Genomic DNA, 23921 nt, shown 5'->3' with positions numbered 1-23921 from the left:
ACTTCATACTACCATGGCTGGCTTCAAAGTCTCTGGTTGCTGTGGAAGGAGAGAGAACAGGAGCAAGAAAAAAAAGCCCCTTTTTAATATGCTCTGGAACAGCCTTCCACTTGCTAAACAAGATTTTTGATCCCTTCATTTCAGTGGAACTGCCATTTTCTCAAGCAATGGGAAGAGTGCCTCACAGCATAATGTGTAGGGTTCCAGCTAGAGATTTGTCCAGTAAAAGTATTTGATGAGTTGCATTGCAAATTAACAAGAATTATAGTTAATATAAATCCAAGCATAACTTTAAAAAAAAAATATATAGATATATATTTTTTTGTTTTACTATATGCAGCCCTTGATTACCTTTATTGAAAACTAGTAACCTAAGCTGCCGATTGATTTGTTCTCCCGTGATTGATCAGCAAAGATCCTGCTTCTCAGGACCGCCTTTCCGTTTCAATCAATCCTTCAGTCAGTGTAACTCAGCAGCTACAATGTATCCTGATATTACTAAGTTAACATTATCTATTGTTACAGTTTGCAGCTCAAACTGCTGGGAATATTGGCAACAATTTATCACAAACAGGAAAGTGTTAGAAAGATCTTGCGCTGCAGGCGAGGTGGGCTAAAACCTGCTGTAGAAATCACAGGATGCTCAGTATATTAAACCTCATTAAAAGTTGAATTTTAAAAAAAATTGCAAGTATTATTTAATACTACAGAACTGATTTTTTTTTTAAACACATGTAGGATATTACATGGACTGCTCCTTTTATAAAGCAGCAGTCCGCACTGGTTGTCCTCTTTTTATATCATTTGTTTAAGAGATTTATACTCACCTTTTACAATCTGATGCTCCGTTCAGGAGATATATTGTAAGCATTTGAAATATTCCATGTCCTGGAGGCTAAAATGAACTCTGACCAGAGCCCAGTGTAGTCTAAAGCTTACCATGGTAACCTCAGAAGGTAGAGATTAAGAAAATCCTGCTTTTTAACACTACATTTTTTATTTATTTTTTAAAGACCACAACATGCTCGGGGGGTGGGGGGTATTAGTATTGTGAGTTAAACTAGAGACTTCTGGAGCAGATTGCTACTTTAAGGGGGTAGAGTGCTTATAGACAGGGCCACCGACCGCTTTCTGTGGCCCAGGATTCAAGTTTCTACCGGTGCCCCCCATGTTGGTGGCCATGCACGCCCCCTCTCTCTTACACACCACCTCACTCTCTCACCCTCCTCCATTTCTCTCCCCCTTCTCACACTCCCCTTCTCATTTTCTCCCTCCCCCACTCCCTGTCCCCCTCTCTGTCCCCGTCACTCCCATTTCCCCATCTCTCACTCTCCTCCCCCCCACTCCCTCCTCCATCTCTATCACTCTCCCTCTCTTACTCTTCCCTCTCTCTCTCTCCCCCTCTCTTACTCCTCTCCCTCCCTTACAACCGATCCTGCTCCCCCTCCTCCCACTCTCTGCTTCCTCCTCCTCTCACTCTCACCCGCCCTCACTCAATGCCCCATCCTCTCACTCAATGCCCCATCCTCTTTCTCACTCTCCTCTCACCCTCCTCTTCCACTCAATCCCCTATCACTCATCTCCCTCTCTCCCCACCCTCACTCTCACTCAAGCTCCCTCTATTTTCACACTGAATCCCTCCACCACACTCAATCCCCCCCCAACTCAATACCCTCCCACTCCCCCCACCACACAACAATTCCCCTCTCCCCCCCACCCCCACTCAAACACACTTTACTTTGTCAGGGGGTGGCTCTGGTCCCTTGTTGGGGATGTCAAGGTTGGGACAGACTTCTAGGAAGGCCAAACCTCCGGCGCCAATCGGCATGGGCGGAGGTGTTGGGGTGAAGGCCCCGCCACAGCAGCTGGGGAGACTTGGGGCCCGGCAGCCGGACGCACACGTTGGGCCATGGACAATTTTCCGAGCTCTTCCCCATTTTGGCGGCCCTGGTGTAACGCTGTGCTGCTCGCAGACCAGTCCCCAGTACTGAGGTGGGAAGGTAGTATACCACGCACCCACAGCAGAGAGGGCGTGCCCAGAGTGTGGTAGGGTGCGTTGCCGGGTTCGTGAGTGTAGAATGGTTAAGTACTTGCCAAGTCCGGGGCGCCAGAGGTCCGAATAGTAAGTTCGTAAGCCAGGGGTCGAGGAAGGGAGAGAGCGGTAAGGTCAAAGTCCGTAGCCAAATCCAGGGGTAGAGAGGTACACGTAGTCAAGGGAAGCCGAGGTCCAAATCCAGAGAGGGCAGTCAGACAAGCCGGATCAGCAACTAGAGCAGGAAAAGAGCAGAGGGCCAGGCGCAGAACTCCAAACAGCACAAGGCTACGAGAAGCTATGCAGAGCGAGGAAGGAGAGGAAGGACTGGGGTAATAAAGGATGGCTGACCAATGGAGGGCAGGGGAGGAACGGAGGTGTGTCTGGGTTGCCTCAGGGATAGGTTCGGGAGCAGAGCGGAAGAGGAAGCCAGGCGTATGGCTGGGCCGGGAGGTGGAGCGCTCCGTGACAGGACGAGGAGATAGAAGGCTGGGTGCGCGCGCACCCTGTAAAGCTTGCGCGCGCGCTACACGGAAGTGTGGCAACGCGCCTAGCCGCCAGAGGAGAGGACCGTGGCGCACAGCCGCCAAGAGTGGAGGCCCGACGGGGCAACGCGGGGACGGCCGCTGCGCAGGTCTGTACAGGCAAGAAGGGGACCCGCCACGGGGAGTGCGTCCGGCGGCTCCTTACACCTGGTTATAGATACATGTGAGTATAGATCATTTACAATCCTGTAAAATGTGGTGGTATGGAAAAATACCACTGACTTAGAATATATATATATCACGATTTAGAGAGTAGTCATTTTGAGCAATGAAGAACTTGGGAAGAAGATATTCGATATGAAGTGTCACATTCTGCCCTGTTTTTTTAAACCTGTATCTAAACATTTGACTGAAGGCCATATTCATGAAGCTTTCAAGCAGTAGATTGCACATTGATTTGAATTGCACTGCAATTGACTGTATTGGAGCTTTATGAATAAGAAGAAATACATTGATTAAACAATCAAAATCTCTCCATATTTTCAACGTAAAGAAATTGGAAAACCATAGTGACTTCTGAATCAAACAAAACTGGGGCAAAAGCAGCTGCCAGGTTAATTCATTCAACTATTCCGCTGAATATTAGATAGGGTGCGGGGATTTTTAAACTGGTGCAATATGGAATCATTTAAAAGATCTGTCTCATTTTATGCGTAAGATACAAAATTTCACGCTAAGTGCTTAACAAAAGCATTCTGTGTTTTCTTACTAATTGAATCTTATCAGATTGTTTCCAGAAACAGCATTGCTTCTGCATTTTTACAGCTTTCTTGGATTCATCTCGGCTATTTGTGTTCTCAGTGTCAAAAAAAAGTCTTTCCTAAAATGTTGAAAACACCATCCACTGTTTCTTGGCTTTTGCCTTAGGAAGTACAGGCATACCCCGCATTAATGTACGCAATGGGACCGGAGCATGTATGTAAAGCGAAAATGTACTTAAAGTGAAGCACTACCTTTTCCCACTTATCGATGCATGTACTGTACTGCAATCGTTATATACGTGCATAACTGATGTAAATGACGCATTTGTAACAGGCTCTATAGTCTCCCCGCTTGCGCACAGCTTCGGTACAGGTAGGGAGCCGGTATTGCTGTTCAGAACGTGATGACAGGCGCATGCGTGAGCTGCCGTTTGCCTATTGGGCGATATGTACTTACTCGCTAGTGTACTTAAAGTGAGTGTCCTTAAAGCGGGGTATGCCTGTATTTCTTTGCGGTGTGAAATTTGTCTTTTTACCATTTGGCTGTTGCAGTCAATGGCGATGTGCAATGGAAATGGCATTTTTGGTGTACAATTGAAGCACGAAAATCTCAAATAGAATTGTGCTGATGTGCGTCCAAGTACTAACCTTATTTTTCTCAGTGTGCGCCTTAAGGGGCATATGAGTTGTGCTGTGAGTTGTGCAAATCTGTTCAGAAAGAGCCATTTCAATTGGATTGGCATGCTTTGTTGTTCTCTAAGCCCTTTTGCGTGTCCAAACGGTGTGGAAAAAGCTTTTTTAGAAGCGGTTTCATTCCGAGCCTGCAAATCTGGGTGGAATGAGCAAACTTGCATTTATCTTTTAAAAATTTTACAAGTCAGAGATTGCTGATCTGAAGAGGCAACATGCAATATTGAGGGACATTGGCAATCTTGAAAGGGGTTTAGAGCTCACTGGGCAGGCCCTTGCTTCGACTAGTGGTGCAGATGGTGGCGCTGTTAGTGAGGAGCAGGTAGGTAGCTGGGTGACAGTTAGAAGGGAAGCAAGGGCAATAGGGAGAGGCAGGTCGTTTCTGAGCTGACACATCCCAATAGATTTGCCATGTTGAGTGAAGATATTGGGAATATCGGGGCAGAAATGGCAAGGCTGCGGGAGACTAATTCCTCTAGCAGCCAGGGGAATAGTTCCTCCAGCACAGTGGGGACTCAGGATGCTCAGATACAAAGAAAGATTTTGGAACAGTTTGTTGTCTCCCGGGTGCTCAGGTTCGGCACATTGCAGATCGGGTAGACAGATTGTTGGGGGGGGGGGGGGGCTGGGAGTGACCCGGCGGTCTTGGTACATGTTGGCACCAATGACAAAGTTAGAGAAAGATGGAGGGTCCTAAAAAATGATTACAGGGATCTAGGCCAAAAGCTTAAGGCAAGGACCTCCAAGGTAGTATTTTCTGAAATACTACCAGTGCCATGCACTACCGCAGGGAGACAGTCGGAGATCAGGGAGGTTAATGCATGGCTAAGAAAGTGGTGCAGAAAGGAGGGGTTTGGGTTTTTAGAGCAGTGGGACTCCTTTTCTGAGAGGTGCCATCTATATTCTAGGGACGGATTGCATCTCAATGAAGAGGGATCTTCTGTGCTAGGGGGGGGAATGCTAAAAAGGTTGGAGGAAATGTTAAACTAGGATGGAGGGGGGAGGGGAATGAAACAGATAATGAACTAAATGGAATAGAGGAGGATACAAGGTGGAATTGAGGTAGAATGGGGGCAAGTGCGAGTTTGACAAGCAGTGAGACACCCATAGTAAATACAGATAATACTAGAAAACTTCTAAAGACTAAACCAAGTGGGTGCAGAAAGGAAGGAGCAGATAAGATAATAGTACAGGCTGAGAAAAAACTTAAATGCATGCTTGCTAATGCAAGAAGCCTGACAGATAAAATGGGGGAGCTTGAATTAATAGCTGCAAGGGAGCAGTATGATGATATAGGCATTACTGAAACATGGTGGAATGAAACTCATGACTGGACAAATTAATTTAGAGGGTTATTCCCTTTTTCGGAAGGATCGAACAACTAGAAGGGGAGGTGGAGTATGTTTATATGTTAAACCGGATCTAAAACCTATTATAAGGGATGATGTCTATGAAGGGAATGATGAAAATGTAGAGACTTTGTGGATAGAAATAAGCAGTGGAGGTAAAAGTATAAAGAAAATGTTTGTGGGAATATGCTATAAACCACCAAATATCTGTGAGATTGAGGAAGGTAAAATACTTTTGCAAATGAGAAGACATCAAAACTGGGTCATGTTTGCATAATGGAGGTTTTTACTTATCCAGACATAGACTGGGGCAATGAGATTAGCATTACAACAAAAGGAAACAGGTTTTTGGGGGTGCTTAAGGACAATTATATGACCCAAATTATTGAGGAACCAACCAGGAGAGGGGCAGTTCTGGATTTGGTCATATCAAACAATGTAGAAGTAATAACAAATATTCAAGTCCTGGAACATTTGGGTAACAGTGATCATAACCTGGTCTCATTTGAAATAAATTATCAAAAAACAGATTACTTCGGTTCAACAAAGACCTTAAACTTTAGAAAGGCAGATTTTAATAAACTGAGGTCCAATCTACAAGTTATACACTGGGATGATGCTTTTGCATGGAAAAATGTAGAAGATAAATGGGTAGTCTGTAAAACATTGTTAAAAAATCACACTTATCAATGTTTACCCTTGGGTAATAAGTATAAAAGAAATACGTCAAAACCAATGTGGCTAAAATAACAGGTAGGGGAGGAAATGGACAAGAAGAGGAAGGCGTTTAGATTCTTTAAGTCAGAAGGGACGGAGACATCGTATCAGAATTATAAGGAATGTAACAAAAATTGCAAAAGGGCAATCAAATTAGCAAAAATGTATAATGAAAAAAGGATTGCAATGGAAAGTAAGGTCAACCCTAAAAAGTTTTTTAAGTACCTTAATAACAAAAAAATGAGAAAAGAAAATATAGGACCCTTTCAGTGTGAGATGTGTAGGCAGATTATTAGAGATAAGGAAAAAGCAGAGGTATTAAACAAATTCTTTGCCTCTGTATTTACCAGGGAAGAATCAAGTTCAATAGTAGTGCCGTAGGAGGAAGCCAAAACCTCCATATTAATGAACAATTGGTTAACTGAGGAAGAAGTTCATAAGCGACTTGAAAAAAATAAAGTAATTAAGGCACCTGGCTCCGATGGCATACATCCAAGAGTTCTCAAGGAGTTAAGCTCAGTAATAGCCAAACCATTATATTTAATATTCACGGACTCCATTTCCACAGGCTCAGTACCACAAGATTGGCGTAAAGCAGATGTGGTGCCTATATTTAAAAAGGGAGCTAGATCACAACCGGGAAATTACAGACCTGTAAGCCTGACTTCAATAGTGGGGAAACTACTTGAAGGTTTAATACGGGATAATATTCAGGAATACCTAATGGAAAACAAAATTATTAGTAATAGTCAGCATGTATTTATGAAGGATAGATCATGCCAAACTAACCTTATTTGTTTCTTTGAGGAGGTAAGTAGGAATTTAGACCAGGGTAATGCAGTTGATGTGGTCTACTTAGATTTTGTAAAGGCTTTTGATACGGTTTCACACGAGGTTGGTGTACAAAATAAAGAAAATTGGATTCAGTAATAATATATGCACCTCCATTGAAAACTGGTTAAAGGACAGACAACAGAGGATTGTCATAAATGGAACTTTTTCAGGTTGGGCTAAAGTCGTGAGTGGAGTACCTCAGGGATCAGTACTGGGACCTCTGCTTTTTAACTTGTTCATTAATGACCTTGAGGTTGGGATCGAGAGCAAAGTCTCCATCTTTGCTGATGATACTAAATTGTGGAAGGTAATAGAATCAGAGCAGGATGTAATTTCTCTTCAGAAGGACTTGGAGAGGCTGGAAACGTGGGCAGGTAAATGGCAGATGAGGTTTAATACAGATAAATGTAAGATTATGCATTTGGGATGCAAGAATAAACAGGCGACTTACAAATTAAATGGAGATATATTGGGGGAATCCTTGATGGAGAAGGATTTAGGACTGCTTGTAGATAGCAGGCTTAGCAATAGTGCCCAAAGTCATGCAGTAGCTGCAAAGGCAAACAAGATCTTATCTTGCATCAAACCGGCAATGGATGGAAGGGAAGTAAACATAATTATGCCCCTTTACAAAGCATTAGTAAGACCACACATTGAATATGGAGTACAATTTTGGGCACCAATCCTAAGAAAAGACATTATGGAACTAGAGAGAGTGCAGAGAAGAGCCACCAAATTAATAAAGGGGATGGACATTCTAACTTATGAGAGGCTAGCTAAATTAGATTTATTTACATTTGAAAAGAGGCGTCTAAGAGGGGATATGATAACTATATCCAAATATATTCGGGGATAGTACAAGGAGCTTTCAAAATTACTATTCATCCCATGGGCAGTACAAAGGACACGGGCCATCCCTTAAGGTTGGAGGAAAGGAGATTTCACCAGCAACAAAGGAAAGGGTTCTTTACAGTAAGGGCAGTTAAAATGTGGAATTCATTACCCATGGAGACTGTGATGGCAGATATAATAGATTTGTTCAAAAAAAGGTTGGACATCTTTTTAGATGGGAAAGGTATACAGGGATATACCAAATAAGTAAACATGGGAAGGATGTTGATCCAGGGATTAATCCGATTGCCAATTCTTGGAGTTAGGAAGGAATTTCTTTTTCCCCTTATGAGATATCATTGGATGATATGACTCTGGGGTTTTTTGTTTGTTTTCCTCTGAATCAATAAGTAAGTATAGAAATAGGATAAAGTATCTGTTGTCTAAATTTAGCATAGGTTGAACTTGATGGACCCTATGTCTTTTTTCAACCTCATCTACTATGTAACTAGCTGAATTCTAGTCTCAACTCCGTTTAGTGCAAAAGGCGAAACCGCTTCAAATAACTTCACATTCTTTTCTCACCACCCCAAAGAGGTGATAGGTTTTGCAAGTTCCCTCCAGAGCCTGAAATGCAGCTTTTGCATGGAACTGACAACCAGGAAATGGAAATGGTCTGGGTGAGAGAGCTACAGGTGTGAGCAGTAGAGCTGAAACGTATGCTGTGACATTAGCATTTCCCAGCTTCTGGTTTAGTTCAATGCTAGAGATACTGCCCAGAATAGCAGAGGTTGTGGGTTCTCATTCTGTTGTGTTACACTTGTGCTCGCCACACACCGAGGCCGGACCGCGGAGCTGAGGTGGGGTTATGAAATCACCGACCTTAGACCGCGCAGACTGGTCCGGAGTGCAAAGTTCGTAGTCAAACAGGCCGGGTTCAGGACGGGAGAGAACAGCGTAGTCTTTGGATGAGCCAGAGTCAGAAGAGGAGATATCCGGGTAGTCGTAGTCCAAGCAGGGAGTCGGCAACAGAAAATCAAGCAGGTCCTTCTGTTTCAGCGTAATCGCTGCAGGTCGGGGGCGGGGTCTGCGCAAGTGCCGTCCACCGCCCATGGCCATAGACCGGCGTGGGCACACCACCAGGCAATACTGGTAAACCAATGCTTCAGCGCAGGAGTTCCAGCTAGCCTCTGCGAAGGGGAAAGAGCAGCAGGCCACGGGGTGAAAACAGCAACCTCAGCAAGAGGTGTATGCAGCAGGTTGCAGGGACCAGTGCTGGCAAACCAATGCTTCAGCACAGGAGTCCGGGAGAGGTCTCTGCGTGGAGTGTAGCAGCAGACCTCAGGAACACAGAAACTCAGGCCTCTGCATGGAGAGTAGCAGCAGGCCTCTGGGAACACAAGAAGACAGGCCTCTGCGTAGAGAGTAACAGCAGGCTTTGGAACACAGGAACTCGGGTCTCTGCGTGGAGAGTAGCAGCAGGCCTCTGGGAACACGAGAAGACAGGCCTCTGTGTGGAGAGTAGAAGCAGGCCTCTGGAACTAATAACGAGAACTCGAAAGGTTAATACACAAAGGAGACAAGCCAAGAGGCCTGTGGCTGAACACAGTAACATCCTGTGAAGGGTTATGCTCGGCCCTGACTCAGTGCCAAAGCCCAGCATATAAAGGGCAGTGAGCCAATCACAGGAGGGAGGTGTGTGAGAATTCCTCCAATGATGGAGCACCGGCTTGGGCAGCAGAGATAGCTAGCACAGGTGTTTATAGATTCCAGAGTGAGTAACTAGAAACTTAACAATTCTGCAAGGCTATAACCAAAAGCAGAACCGGATTCCTTACATGTTGGTCCTGAGACCAGTATACCCTTCATCACAACGGGCCTTTGACTGGTCTTATGGAAATAGTTTAGGAGGTGTGGGGGTGTGACACATTTAAATATACGTTGCATATCTCATTTGCATATACCCCAGGTGTGCTAATGGGACTTTTGTCCATTGAAAAGCATAGCAAAATACATTCAATAAAATATACATTACAATAAATAATAACATAATAAAAACGAAGTCATTAAATCCATTGATTGTCACTGTGGCTACCTAGGCCCTCAATGGGGGCATAGATAGCCACATTGGAAATCAATGTACACCCTAAATAAATAAAAGTATTACTTACCCCTGCTGGGTAGAAGGCCGTCCTTATTGCTACTAAGGTAGCCATATGTTTTAAGTATTATGGCCTTTAAGTGCCTGTGGTGTACCTTAGTAACGCAGGCATCAAACGGGTTCATGTTATTTCTATCACAGGCTTCTGCAATAATAGGTATTACACAAGCCTATGATAGAAATGTTATCACGATGCGGTAATTAACACATTATTAACGGTTGCATTAATTACTGCCTCGCGAGTTTGGCCCAAATATTGTGTTCGGTAAATGATTGCCCCAATGTTGATGAATACCATCTTAAAATTGCGGTAATAATGCCCGGATTTTTATTTTTTTACCGCGTGCGATATTAACTCCATTTTAACTGAGTGATGCATCCGTGCCATTGTGCTCTTATTTGGATATATGATCTCTAAGAGACTTGATCAGGCAGTAAGTTGTATGGGGCATGTAAGGACACTTATGCATTTGGGCATATATTTACAAAGCTGCGCTATTCCATAGGACACCTTCTGGTGCCAGAAGACACCACTCAGACCATTCATTGGCATGGCCTTAATCCTTAATGTACTCTACAACTTACAGTTGTTTGTGTTGGTGCTTTTATCCGCTATAACCTTATTGTCGCTTGCTTGCAGCTGGAAAAGCCAACAAAGCAAAATGGGTGGTAACGTGGCCATTGTGTTTCCTCATGTACTTCACTGTGCCCAACTGTGCTAAGCCCCGCTGGGAGAAGTGGTTCATGGTAACATTCGCCGCTTCCTCGATCTGGATAGCAGCCTTCTCCTATGTGATGGTGTGGATGGTAAGTTGAAAGAAACAATGACCTAATAAACCTTTTTCATAACAATGTCTCTGTTTATAGGTACAGAGCATTCCATGTACGATACATTTCCTTTATCCCTTTTTTTTTACTGTCAGTCTATCATTTGTCTATTTGGATCTCTCCCCACTACCAAGCCCCCTACCCCACCCCCCCACACCCCATCCCCCCTGCCCAAAGAGTGTTTTCAACAAAGTGAGTTGGTGGTGGAAATCCAAATACCCTTTTCTGTTTGATTATGTTGTATAATATAATTAAGGTGCTATCATTGATTACTGCATGTCATTCTGGAACACAAAATAATAATAACTAGTATCAACCAACAGCTTATTTGATAAGCGGTATCATCCTTAATGTTATTTTAAAGAAGCAACTACCTTGATCATTTTTCCAAGTGATCATCACTACAGGTTACAGTATAAGCCTTGACTTTTTTTCCATCGAACGCATAAAAAATGGCAAATTCCTTCCACGTGAGCCAATAAATAATGGCAATGCCATTATAACGCACTGGTGCTTGTAAATCACACGTTGCATTTGGGATTACAGTATGTAACAAGACCCAGCATGGTATTCCTCCGTAGTCTAACAAATACTCTTGTGCCTACTACAATCTGAGCAGTCTACCCCTGATCACTAAATCATGGGCCAGCCACAATTATATTAACATCAAATTAAATTTGTCCTGTCGCTCCTCCAATGTAAGGGAAAGTGAGTCCACTAAATTCTGCCCTAACATGTGACATAATCTGTATCTATTACTTTCACCCTCCTCTCTGTTTTCCCATAATGCTCAATTGAAATTGAGCAGTTCATTTTGCCCCAGGCATTATGTTTGGAGTTGTTTGGAGTTTATCACCTGTAATTTGGGTATCGTTTTTTCTAAACTACTTCTTGTTTTGGGGGTTTTGGTCTCTTCATCTTTTTCTGGTTAAAATATTCTTTTGCAACCTTTGAAAAGTGGAATAATGTTGATAATGATATTCCATCTGGTCATCATCTAATTGATATTTACATTTTTTTTTTAACATACATTTTTAGAGAAACGCACGTTTGTAAAATACATCACCGCATTCAGTGACCTCAGAGAAACGCACGTTTGTAAAATACATCACCGCATTCAGTGACCTCAGAGAAACGCACGTTTCTAAAATACATCACCGCATTCAGTGACCTCAGAGAAACGCACGTTTCTAAAATACATCACCGCATTCAGTGACCTCAGAGAAGTGCACGTTTCTAAAATACATCACCGCATTCAGTGACCTCAGAGAAACGCACGTTTCTAAAATACATCACCGCATTCAGTGACCTCAGAGAAGCACACGTTTCTAAAATACATCACCGCATTCAGTGACCTCAGAGAAGCGCACGTTTCTAAAATACATCACCGCATTCAGTGACCTCAGAGAAACGCACGTTTCTAAAATACATCACCGCATTCAGTGACCTCAGAGAAACGCACGTTTCTAAAATACATCACCGCATTCAGTGACCGAGGAGCTTACAATACATTCTCATTGCAATGAGCTAGCTGACTAATAATCATGTTATTCTGTTTGCTAAACTAGGGGTTCTCAACTCCAGTCCTTAAGCCCCAACAGGTTAGGGGGAAAGGTGGCTCAATCAGTCCCTGCTTCAGCACAGGTGGCACAATCAGTCCCTGCTTCGGCACAGGTAGCACAATCAGTCCCTGCTTCAGCACAGCTGGCTCAATCAGGCCCGGCTTCAGCACAGGTGGTTAAATCAGTCCCTGTTTTCGTACAGGTGGCTCAAACAAAAACTGAGCCTCTGATTGAGCCTCCTTTGCTGAAGCCGGGACTGATTGAGTCAGCTGTGCTGAAGAACTGGAGTGTTTGATAAAGCACTCAAAAGGTGCGAAACGCATTGGAGGGTTCTATACCTCCTTTTTTTGTGTGTGATGGATCAATAAATATATATTTTTACTGTCACCTTGCCAGGCTCCCTTGGTTGTGCGCTGCTAATTTTTGCATTCTTCACCTGAAGCAGGGATATCCTGAAAACCTGACCTGTAGGGGGGCTTGAGGCCTGGAGATGAGCACTCCCTGTGCTAAACCATGGAAACAAATTGTAGTAACTGCATACACAACATATGACTGCAGATTTCAACCTGGATGTTTTATACTTTGTATTTGTGCCCAAACGTTAACGTACTAACGAAACTATTGGCTACAGTTGAATAATTTCAGTTTTGAAACGGTGGGTATCTTCTGAGCTGTCTTTCATATGTTGTACTATTTGCATGTGTATCACAGGTCACTATAATTGGATTTACATTGGGGATACCGGACGTGATCATGGGCATCACCTTCTTAGCTGCTGGAACCAGTGTACCTGACTGTATGGCCAGCTTAATAGTAGCGAGACAAGGTTTGTGCTGAACAATCTATCTTAAGGGAAGTTACAATTTCAACGTAGGCCAATGCCTTTTCTACACATCTGGGATTATGCATTACCTACTAATCGGGCGCTCGCTCGGAAAGTCTGAATTACTTGAATGGGAGTTTCCATGGGACAGGTCCTCAATAAGCACTATTGCAGTGAATGAATAACTATTATAGTTTATTTACATGTCTAGATGTATAACATTTCTAAATAAACTATAAGTAACAATACAAATCCTTTTCTAAGATAGTTCCGAAATGGATTCATTTTTTCAAACAACTCAACACACGTTCCCTCCAAAATATGTACAAGCTTCTCTTGAGTTACTATCATTAGCTAATGTAGAGCCAGCTGCTCTTTTGAGCATCTCCATCTCATTAGTGCAATTAAATTCTGTTATTAAGGTTGCACAACGTTCATACTAAACCATTTTGACTGTGAAAAGATTGACTGTTATAACCTATAAAAGTGGTTCCCAAGGTTTTGTTTTGTTTTTTTTACCTTTTGCTCCCCCTGCTAGCAAATATTTGTTCTACGAAGCTCTAATTAATAAATCTTATTACTTACTCATCAGACATATCCCAGGCAGGATAGTGTCCTGAGCTCGTAGGACACATACATGCTTAATAAGGCTCCAAATTGCATCTCAGTGTGGACAGCCAGCATGGGTGTTATTGCTGTCAATTACTATGGGAGCTTCCAAAGTCATGCCCCACAATGCCTTGCTGCTGCGGATGTATAGGGTTTGCGCAAGATGACTTTGGAAGCTCGTGCTGTAATTGACAACTATACCACACGCTGAAGTTTCGGGACTTACTAAGTGCGCAATCCTCACATGGCTCAGGAACCTGCTATGCTGCCTGTAATCTGTCATTATATATATTTTGTGCCAGGCCCCTTGGAGTCACCTGACGAATCCCAGAACCCTCCTTTGGGGATTCACTGACCTAAAAGGATATGTCATGACCAGCACTGGTCAACAATACAGAACAACTAATATTTATGATCACAACACACAAAATGCTAGAATCCCGACGTTTCCATCATAATTTTAGCATAAATAGTTTGTGTTTACCACTATCCAGTGCTTGTCATGATATATAATTTTAGGCTATGCCAGTAAGTCTACTAATATTGTTGTTTGACAATGCACGGACGTGTCTATAGGACCTTTCCACAGTGTGTGTACTGCCATTTTCTCTGCTGTTAACTGTATGGAAAGTAAATGCTTGTTTTCCCCTGTACGTGTAGGTATGGGAGACATGGCTGTGTCCAATTCCATTGGGAGCAACGTTTTTGACATTCTTATTGGGCTTGGCCTTCCATGGGCATTACAGACAATGGCAGTGGATTATGGTTCATATGTAAGTTCTAGTTATAATATAATCATACTTTTTTAAAAACTCTATACAGACGTAGAAAACCCTAGGACAAGGGCGTTAGTTAATGCATAATATACATAACATATATAGTAACTACTTATGTCAACTAATGATCTCACATATTTATGCTAGGAAGGGTAAATTGTCCCTGTGATTGTGCTCTTGGTACAGCTTGGTGGGAAACAGTGCGATGAACTCGTTGTCCAAGTCATTTACCTTCCAGCCATTTATGGACATACAGATCTAAAGATGCAGGATACATATTTATAAAGTGCATACAAACTAAATAAATTATCTAGATAATTACATTTCAAATGTGTTTCGAATGTTGCTTCCTAAAACCTAATAGTTTTTTGGTGACCTGTTCTTCCCTTGTTATTTTTTTGTCGGTGCTTGTGCATTTGTCTTTTTTGATCTTACATTCTTTGAGTAGAGAAGACTGTATAAAAAAAGAGCTCCTTGCATGTATAACTGAGAATATCAGCCGTATAAACTTTGTAAGCCTTGGGGTATTATGGGAACTGTTCACATTAAGACTAGAGACCATTTTAACATTGCAGAAAATAACAAAATTAAGACACTGAGATGTACCGTAGTTGGATTATTAATGGATTCCTCCATATATTATTTAAGATTTTACCATGTGTCATGATAATATCTTGCTATATTAAATATTTTAATCAATCTGGTACTTCAGGGGTTAATGTGGTTACAGTTTGTCTTAAAAATACAAGAAATTGTGTTTGACTGGTCAAGACCCTTCCTGTGTCTGTGCTGATCTACAAAGAGGGCTTAATTGGGGTGGTATCACTGATGGCCCACTAAAAGTGAAATATGTGTTGTATGGGACAGATAGAATCTAGAGATAAGAACATCTGTTTTCCCAGAGACTAAGATTAAATTATGGCCCCTTTGACGCTCAAGAAAACAGGACACTTGTAAAGGTACTTTCAAATCATTCCTGAAAGGGTTCTCCAGAGTGCCAAGGGGCGTGACTAACCCTACCGTTCAAAAGATATGGAATCCTGGACCTGAAACCTACTCTGAATAATAACGTTTAGATATTTGTAATAGTTTCAAGGAGACGAATGCAGAAAGGCCAAACACTTGAGGTTTAGAAGACGGTCAGGGACAGATATCCATTTGTCACTTAACTGTAGGCGCACGTCTGTCAAAATTAGTAGTGTTACATTCAGCAAATTCGCCTAAATCTATTGATATGACTTGCATCTGTCTAAGTATAACGGTATGAGGCCTTTTATATCTTGAGTCAGATTTTAAACGTCAAAAGAGGAGGTTTTACGACAGGGCTGGTCTTATGTGTGTTTCAATGCAAGAAGGTCTGGCTAAAAATGTTGGTAAGCCTGAATAGAAAATCAGAATTCAACAGAGGTGTATTTTGGGATCAGAACACATGAATTCTCTTCTACTCCAGTGACCTCTCGGGAACAGGACTTATGAAATGTATCCTTTTATTTTAAGAAACTGTTCAGCATTTATTGTAACTGTAGGTTCTTACAACAAAAGACAAAAATACCCAAATGCTACATCGAATGTGACAAATTGCATAGTTAAATACTTCAATGTTAGTATTCTAATGAGTAAGGGTCATTTAGTTTAACCCTTTGGCCAAAGCATTATAAGCCTGCAAGCCACGTCACGGCATGACCAGTATGCAGGTCCCAACATTACCTGTGAAAATTCTCAGTTACCTCTGCAGGAGGGAGAATGACCTCAGTGGGTCTGTACTGCACAGGAACATGAAAAAACCTGCTACTTTAAAAGGGGGGTGGGGGTGAGCTTAAGCCATGGGAGGAGGGGCCACTAACCTCCAAACAACTGATACCAGTTGAAAATTAAAATTAATAAACACACAATCCCAGCAATCTCTAACCCCAGAACCCACCACATTATATATATATATTTATTTTATATATATATATATATATATATATATATATATATATATATATATATATATATATATATATATATATATATATACACACACACAGAGGTTATATATATATATATATATATATATATATATATATATATATATATATATATATATATATATATATATATATATATATATATATATATACAAATATAGCTGTGTGCTCATCTGCATGTCTTAGGCAGGTCTGCAACCCCGCCTTTCCCCATCATCACCCAGCATACAGCACTTCCACTGCAGCAAGGGATTCTGGGAAATGACATGCAAATGAGCACACAGTGTCACTTTTTGCCTCAATAACCATTTTTAACATGGTTCCCTATAGGCTTAAGCTTGCTGCATGGTCACAGCTTTGAGCACAGCCAGGGTCAAGGTGCATACCCAGAAAACCACCCACATACAGCTGTTTCGACCTTAATGGGTCTCATCAGTGTGGGGTTGATTTTACTGGGAATGCAAGAGAGGCTTATGGGACAGGCTAAACCATAATACTGAGTTAAGTTATGGTGAGTAAAAAAAGTGACAAAAACCCTCCACAGGAAAGCAAATATGCAAATATAGCTGTGTGCTCATCTGCATGTCTTAGGCAGGTCTGCAACCCCGCCTTTCCCCATCATCACCCAGCATACAGCACTTCCACTGCAGCAAGGGATTCTGGGAAATGACATGCAAATGAGCACACAGTGTCACTTTTTGCCTCAATAACCATTTTTAACATGGTTCCCTATAGGCTTAAGCTTGCTGCATGGTCACAGCTTTGAGCACAGCCAGGGTCAAGGTGCATACCCAGAAAACCACCCACAGACAGCTGTTTCGACCTTAATGGGTCTCATCAGTGTGGGGTTGATTTTACTGGGAATGCATGTCATTTGCATGTCATTTCCCAGAATCCCTTGCTGCAGTGGAAGTGCTGTATGCTGGGTGATGATGGGGAAAGGCGGGGTTGCAGACCTGCCTAAGACATGCAGATGAGCACACAGCTATATTTGCATATTTGCTTTCCTGTGGAGGGTTTTTGTCACTTTTTTTACTCATCATAACTTAAACCAACTATATATATATATATATATATATATATATATATATATATATATATATATATATATATATATATATATATATATATATATACACACACATACACATACACACATGTCGACAAATGCACTCCCCCGGTCGCCACGGGCGACTGCATTTTGGCCGCTGTCGACTGCTTACCTGCGGCAGCATCTCCCGGTCTTCTCCGTTTTCTCCTGCAAATTCATCTTTTACCCCTGCAGCTCCAGTTAAAATGGCGCACGGTGTCAAATGGCGCCGCATTGCCATGGAACCACATTTGACACTGCACGGCCATTTTAACTGGAGCTGCAGGGGGAAAAGATAAATTTGCAGAGGAGAAGACAGAGAAGCCGCACCACTCGGTCGGTTATTTGTTTCAAAAGGAGTGCCACTGAGCGTGGCCAAATGTATACAACAAAAGACAAAAATACCCAATGCTACATCCAATGTGACAAAATGGTCAAAGGGTTTAATTAAACTCATGAGAACACTAAACCTAGACCAGCGCGAGAGCTGTGTATTAACCCTTGTTCATGTACAGTATGCAGTTTGCATGCTCACAGGCAGGGCCACCGGATAGGGGGGAGAGCCAGAGCAAGTTTCCAGGTCCCCCGCAATCACCGTAGACTGGGTCCAACTTCTGCATCCAGCTGCCAGGCAGCCGGGCCTCTTGTTGCCGCTGCGGGCCCCGGCTCTTCCCTGCTGCTGCCTCATCCCCTGCCGGGACTCTCTCTCCAAGTGGTCGCGCCAGAAGCTGAGCTGACTTCTGATTGCACCCAGCTTCCAGCTTGTACTGGTTTAAGAGAGAGGCCCCGCGTGGGACGAGGCAGCAGCCAGGGCCGGGACTAGCTCTCATCAGATGCTGCCTCCTCTTCTCCTTCTCTCTTCACCTTGGGTGCACCCGGAAGTCAGGCTCTGCCTACGGCATGCCCCGGTGGGAGAGAGAGGCCCGGCGTGGGATGAGGTAGCAGTAGCTGGGGAAAGCCAGGGCCGGGCGGCAGCAACGAGAGGTAAGTGGTATGTGTATTTGTGGGGCTAGGTGGAGGTGGTAAGTTGATTTGTGGGGGGGGGGGTAATTGAGTGATAGCAGAGGGGGGAGAGAAAAGAGAGATGGTGTAAGAGAGGGAGAGTGATTGAGCAAGAATGGAGCGGGAGAGTGAGTGACAGAGGGGTGGGGAGAAATACAGGTATGAAGGGGAGGGCTTGCAAAGCCACAGATGGGGGATGAGGGGCAACATGGGTTCCCCCTGGCAAAGCTCTAGTCCTGGGCCCCAGGAAATCTGTCTGCGGCCCTGCTCACAGGTGTGCTGTACCTGACACTATGGTATTGATTCACATTGTTGTAGCAATAACTCAATGTGCAGACTAATAATAATAATAATATATTGTATGCTACATTTTACTATACAACCACTGAATAATTACAGCAGTGTCCTCCAGAATACCTTATTCTAATGTTATTAAACTATCACGCATATTATTTATTGTTATAAATCTAGAAAGTTATATACAGTACTTTAATGTGCCTACTATAATAAAAAGGCATAATTAATCCTGTGCCTTGAATCACTTAGGGGGCTATGCACTAAGCTCAATGGGTTTGCGTTCTGATGTTCCAAAAAAGCACGTCCGTTAAAAAGTGAGGCCGGGGATGCGATTCACTAAGGCCTTGAGCCCATTTTTTAACGTACGTGCTCAAAATAGCCACAGCGTACGTGTTGCTTTTTTCCCCCTGCTAGCGTTCTTAACCTTCACGTACGCTAGCTGATAGAAAAAAAGCCGCTTGTAACATTTGCATGGAGATTCTGTATCTCCATGCAAGGCTGTTACAGGCGATCGTACACTAAATACATTTTAATAATAGTGTACATGAGCAGGGGGTCTCCGGAGCTGAACCGCATTGGTTTCAGGTCCGAGGACCCCCTACTTCAGGAGATTAAGGCCCTGTTATGGGGTGCCGGTATCCCCTGCACTTTAAAGCTCCCGCATCACGTGACCGGGTTATTTACATTCTGCAGGGGATACCAGCACCCCAAACCGGGGCCTGTATCTCCTGAAGCAGGGGGTCCCCGAGGCTGAAACCAATGCGGTTCAGCTCTGGAGACCCCCTACACATCTACACTACTGTCAAAACACACATATCAATAAACAATAATTCCTTACCTTAGCGGCAATCTGCTATGGTAATGAAGCTGTATTCATGTACATTTTAATAATAGTGTGCGGGAGCAGAGGGTCCCCTGAGCTGAACCGCATTGATTTCTGCCTCAGAGACACACTGCTTCCTGAGTTACAGGCCCCCGTATGGGGCATCGGAGGCCAATGTCGCCGCCATCTTTATAGTGTCCAAGATGCGACGTGGGCTCTATAAAGATGGTGGCGACACTGGCACCGATGCCCCAAACCGGGGCCTGTAACTCTGGAAGCAGGGGGTCCCTGAGGCAGAAATCAATGTGGTTCAGCTCAGGAGACCCCCTGCTCCCGCACACTAATAATAAAAATACATTAAAGCAGCTTCATTACCTTAGTGGCTATCCGCTAAGGCAATGAAGGGGTTAAGGCACAAAAGCATGTTTATTGGGGACAATTGCCCCAATAAACATAGCAATATACAACACACATCCCTCCCGCCCCCTAACACATACAGTACAGTAATGGGCAAAAAAACTATTATCCACATATGGATAATAATGCATTTGCCCATTTTAAATACATATAAATTACAATAAATACAGTAAATACATATTACACTTACCTTTACCAGGCACCCACGATGAAGGCCGACTTCATCCTCATCTTCATCCTGCCCATGTCCCTCCGATGCTGCAAAACATACACAAGAATAAAAACAGCCAATGTAATGTCCCCTAACCCCTTAATCACCTTAGCGGTTATTAACCGCTACAGTCATTAAGGGGTTAACCCACCCTCACCCACTAACACAGACGGGAGGCCTATAGTACCCGCTACCCATCCCGTGAGGCTTAACCACCCTCACCCACTAACCCACTAACCCAGGCAGGAGGCCTACCCACATACCCTTGGGGCCAATTCCCCCTTCCCCCACCCCTAGTACCCACAAGAAAAACAATACACAGCCCCACAATAAACATCATTATATTTATTCTATACATAACCCACCCCCTGTGCCCCCCCATAAATACATGATTTATTATTTTACATACAGGGTTAATACCCCAGGCCCACGGGAGTCCCCGGTGGGCCTGACGGGTCACCTCCCAGACCTACAGTAGCCCAGCACCATGTTTCAAACATGGTCTGGAGGCCTGCGGGTGGTCCCTGCCAGGCGCCATGGTCCACCAGGTGGTCTCCGCGGGTCACCGTGGGCCACAATGGGGTCCCCACGGGTAGGCCCATGGCTGTCTGGGGGGCCCCGGGTCAGACCCACAGGTGTCTGAGGGGCCTCAGGTGGTTCCCACAGGGGTCTGGGGACCCACGGGTGGTCCCTACGGGTCCGCGGTGCCCCCAGGTGGGGCCACCGGTTATTCCCCGCAGGTATCCCCCGTGGACCCGGCAGCCCGCTACCCGTGGAAAGCCCGAGGAGACCTCAGGTGGTCTCCAGAGGTCTCCCGCAGACCAAAAGGAACCAACCCTGTATGTAAAAAAAATAAACCTGACCTATACAAAAATGAACCTGCCCCCCCAATACATATTAAAGCTGCAGTTCAGTCAATATCCTGCATGTGTGTTTTTTTTAATAAATCAGTTCTGTAGTAAGAAAAAATACTTTTAGCATTTTCTGTTTTAAAAACAACAACTTTGAAAGACCAATTTTCTTGTATTCTATTTTAACAACCATTTGCTAAGGCACTGCCCCTTCATGTCCTGTCACAAGCCCTGGCACACCCCTTTGTCAGCCCTGCCCTCCCTCTAGCACATGTCAGTGCAGGAATGCTCATGAATATTCATGAGCTTCCACTGAGTGACAGAGGCAGAATATAAACATATGCTAGCTCTAATTATGTCACCAAATTTCGCCTATCAATACATGGAGAACGAATTGACCTGCAGCTATACAGTTCTTTAGGTAATTAGAGATTGCCCACATAAAACTATTGAAGTAAAAAAATAAATTAAAAAAAAAAAAAAGACTGAACTGCAGCTTTAAATACATCAATCCTTCCCCCCCCCCCCAACACATACAGTACAATAATGTGCAAAATAACTATTATCCAGATATGGATAATAGATTATTTGGCCATTATGAAACACATAAAACATGCATAAATCATAACATGAATTCTTAATCTTAAAATCACCACATTGTATGTTACAATGAATCCAGCGGCACTTGTAAAAATAAACCAACAATGTAGCTGCTGGTTTGTTGGTTTATTTTTACAAGTGCCGCTGGATTCATTGTAACATACAATGTGGTGATTTTAAGATGAAGAATTCATGTTATGATTTATGCATGTTTAATGTGTTTCATAATGGCCAAATAATCTATTATCCATATCTGGATAATAGTTATTTTGCACATTATTGTACTGTATGTGTTGGGGTGGGGGGGGATTGATGTATTTAATGTATAGGTCAGGTTTTTTTTTTTACATACAGGGTTGGTTCCTTTTGGTCTGCGGGAGACCTCTGGAGACCACCTGAGGTCTCCTCGGGCTTTCCACGGGTAGCGGGCTGCCGGGTCCACGGGGGATACCTGCGGGGAATAACCGGTGGCCCCACCTGGGGGCACCGCGGACCCGTAGGGACCACCCGTGGGTCCCCAGACCCCTGTGGGAACCACCTGAGGCCCCTCAGACACCTGTGGTCTGACCCGGGGCCCCCCATTGTGGCCCACGGTGACCCGTGGAGACCACCTGGTGGACCATGGCGCCTGGCGGGGACCACCCGCAGGCCTCCAGACCATGTTTGAAACATGGTGCTGGGCTACTGTAGGTCTGTGAGGTGACCCGTCAGGCCCACCGGGGACTCCCGTGGGCCTGGGGTATTAACCCTGTATGTAAAATAATAAATCATGTATTTATGGGTGGGCACAGGGGTTGGGATATGTATAGAATAAATATAATGATGTTTATTGTGGGGCAGTGTATTGTTTTTCTTGTGTTTACTGGGGGTGGGTGAAGGGGTATTGGCCCCAAGGGTATGTGGGTAGGCCTCCCGCCTGGGTTAGTGGGTGAGGGTGGTTAGGCCTCACGAGATGGGTAGTGGGGGAGAGTATTTACTGTAGGCCTCCCGCCTGTGTTAGTGGGTGAGGGTGAGTTAACCCCTTAATGACTGTAGCGGTTAATGACCTCGAAGGTGATTAAGGGGTTAGGGGCTATTTTTATTCTTGTGTACAGTATGTTTTGCAGCACCGGAGGAACATGGGCAGGATGAAGATGAGGATGAAGACGGCCTTCATCGTGGGTGCCTGTAAAAGGTAAGTGTAATATGTATTTACTGTATTTATTGAAAGTTATATGTATTTGAAATGGGCAAATGCATTCTTATCCATATGTGGATAATAGTAATTTTGCCCATTACTGTATTGTATGTGTTAGGGGGATACATTTAGTTATAAATATTGTTTATTATTTTTGGAGGCGCAACATTGGTACCGCTGGACTCCCGTGGGGACCCCAGCACCCTTGCGCGGACCCCCGCTTGGTGAGCCGGGGACACCCACGCGACCCCCGGCCTCCCTCGAGGACCCCCGCGGGATCAGCCGGGGACACCCGCCGGCCTGTTGTATGGGTTTTGCGCATGCAAAAATATAAAGCAAGAATTTTTTCTAAGTCCATCTTTTTTTGCGGCTACCTTGAGTTGACGTGTTCTAAGGTTGTGTTGCTTAGTGCATACCGCTTAAGGGCAGAATTTCACGCAAACAGGGTAACGAACGAGCAAAGTTGGACTTAGAAAAATTTCCTGAAAAAAGTCAGTTTTAGAGCGCAAAGTGCATGTTTGTGTGGCTTAGTGCATCATGTTCAGCGCAACATCACGTTCAAGGAGCACTTTGCGCTCTAAAACCACTTAACGGAGCTTAGTGCATGACCCCCTTAGTATCTTACATAGGGATAGATACACAAACCATTAAGTCAGCACTCATAACATCCATTAATGATTTTGATAACGACGTTATGTTTCCTGAAGGTAACACCAATCCACAAAGCTAAATATCTGCAAAAATAACGACCGTTAGTGATCTCATTAGCATAGGCTTAATGCCATGTTAATATAGCACTGCCTTGCGTTATCTTAAGACGACTCGTGTTGCGCTCCTGTAACCCCACTACTTTTAGCTCTCATACTTACAACTATAAGTCTGGCGCCTGAGTCCCTTGTCACTTATGGGCCACACGAGGCCTATGGTGAGATGCAAAAATAATACAAACAGTATGGGTAATTCAATTCGTTTACAATACACTTATTAAACTCAGGCACACTTGGTGATCCTCAGCAGAGGATCAC

The 23921-nt window shown here is 43.7% G+C and overlaps 1 protein-coding gene across 1 annotated transcript in view; it reads left to right on the top strand.

Moving 5' to 3' along the window:
• SLC24A3 (solute carrier family 24 member 3) overlaps positions 1–23921 on the top strand; it is a 488027-nt gene that overhangs the window by 445125 nt on the left and 18981 nt on the right. The window contains exons 13-15 of the mRNA XM_075596259.1: positions 10501–10667; positions 12962–13076; positions 14343–14455. Coding sequence (XP_075452374.1) covers positions 10501–10667; positions 12962–13076; positions 14343–14455 — 395 coding nt within the window. The remainder of the gene's footprint in view (positions 1–10500; positions 10668–12961; positions 13077–14342; positions 14456–23921) is intronic.

Source organism: Ascaphus truei, chromosome 4 (assembly GCF_040206685.1).
Source record: "Ascaphus truei isolate aAscTru1 chromosome 4, aAscTru1.hap1, whole genome shotgun sequence".
Classification (NCBI taxonomy): Eukaryota; Metazoa; Chordata; class Amphibia; order Anura; family Ascaphidae; genus Ascaphus; species Ascaphus truei.
This window is presented reverse-complemented; position numbering and strand designations above follow the sequence as displayed.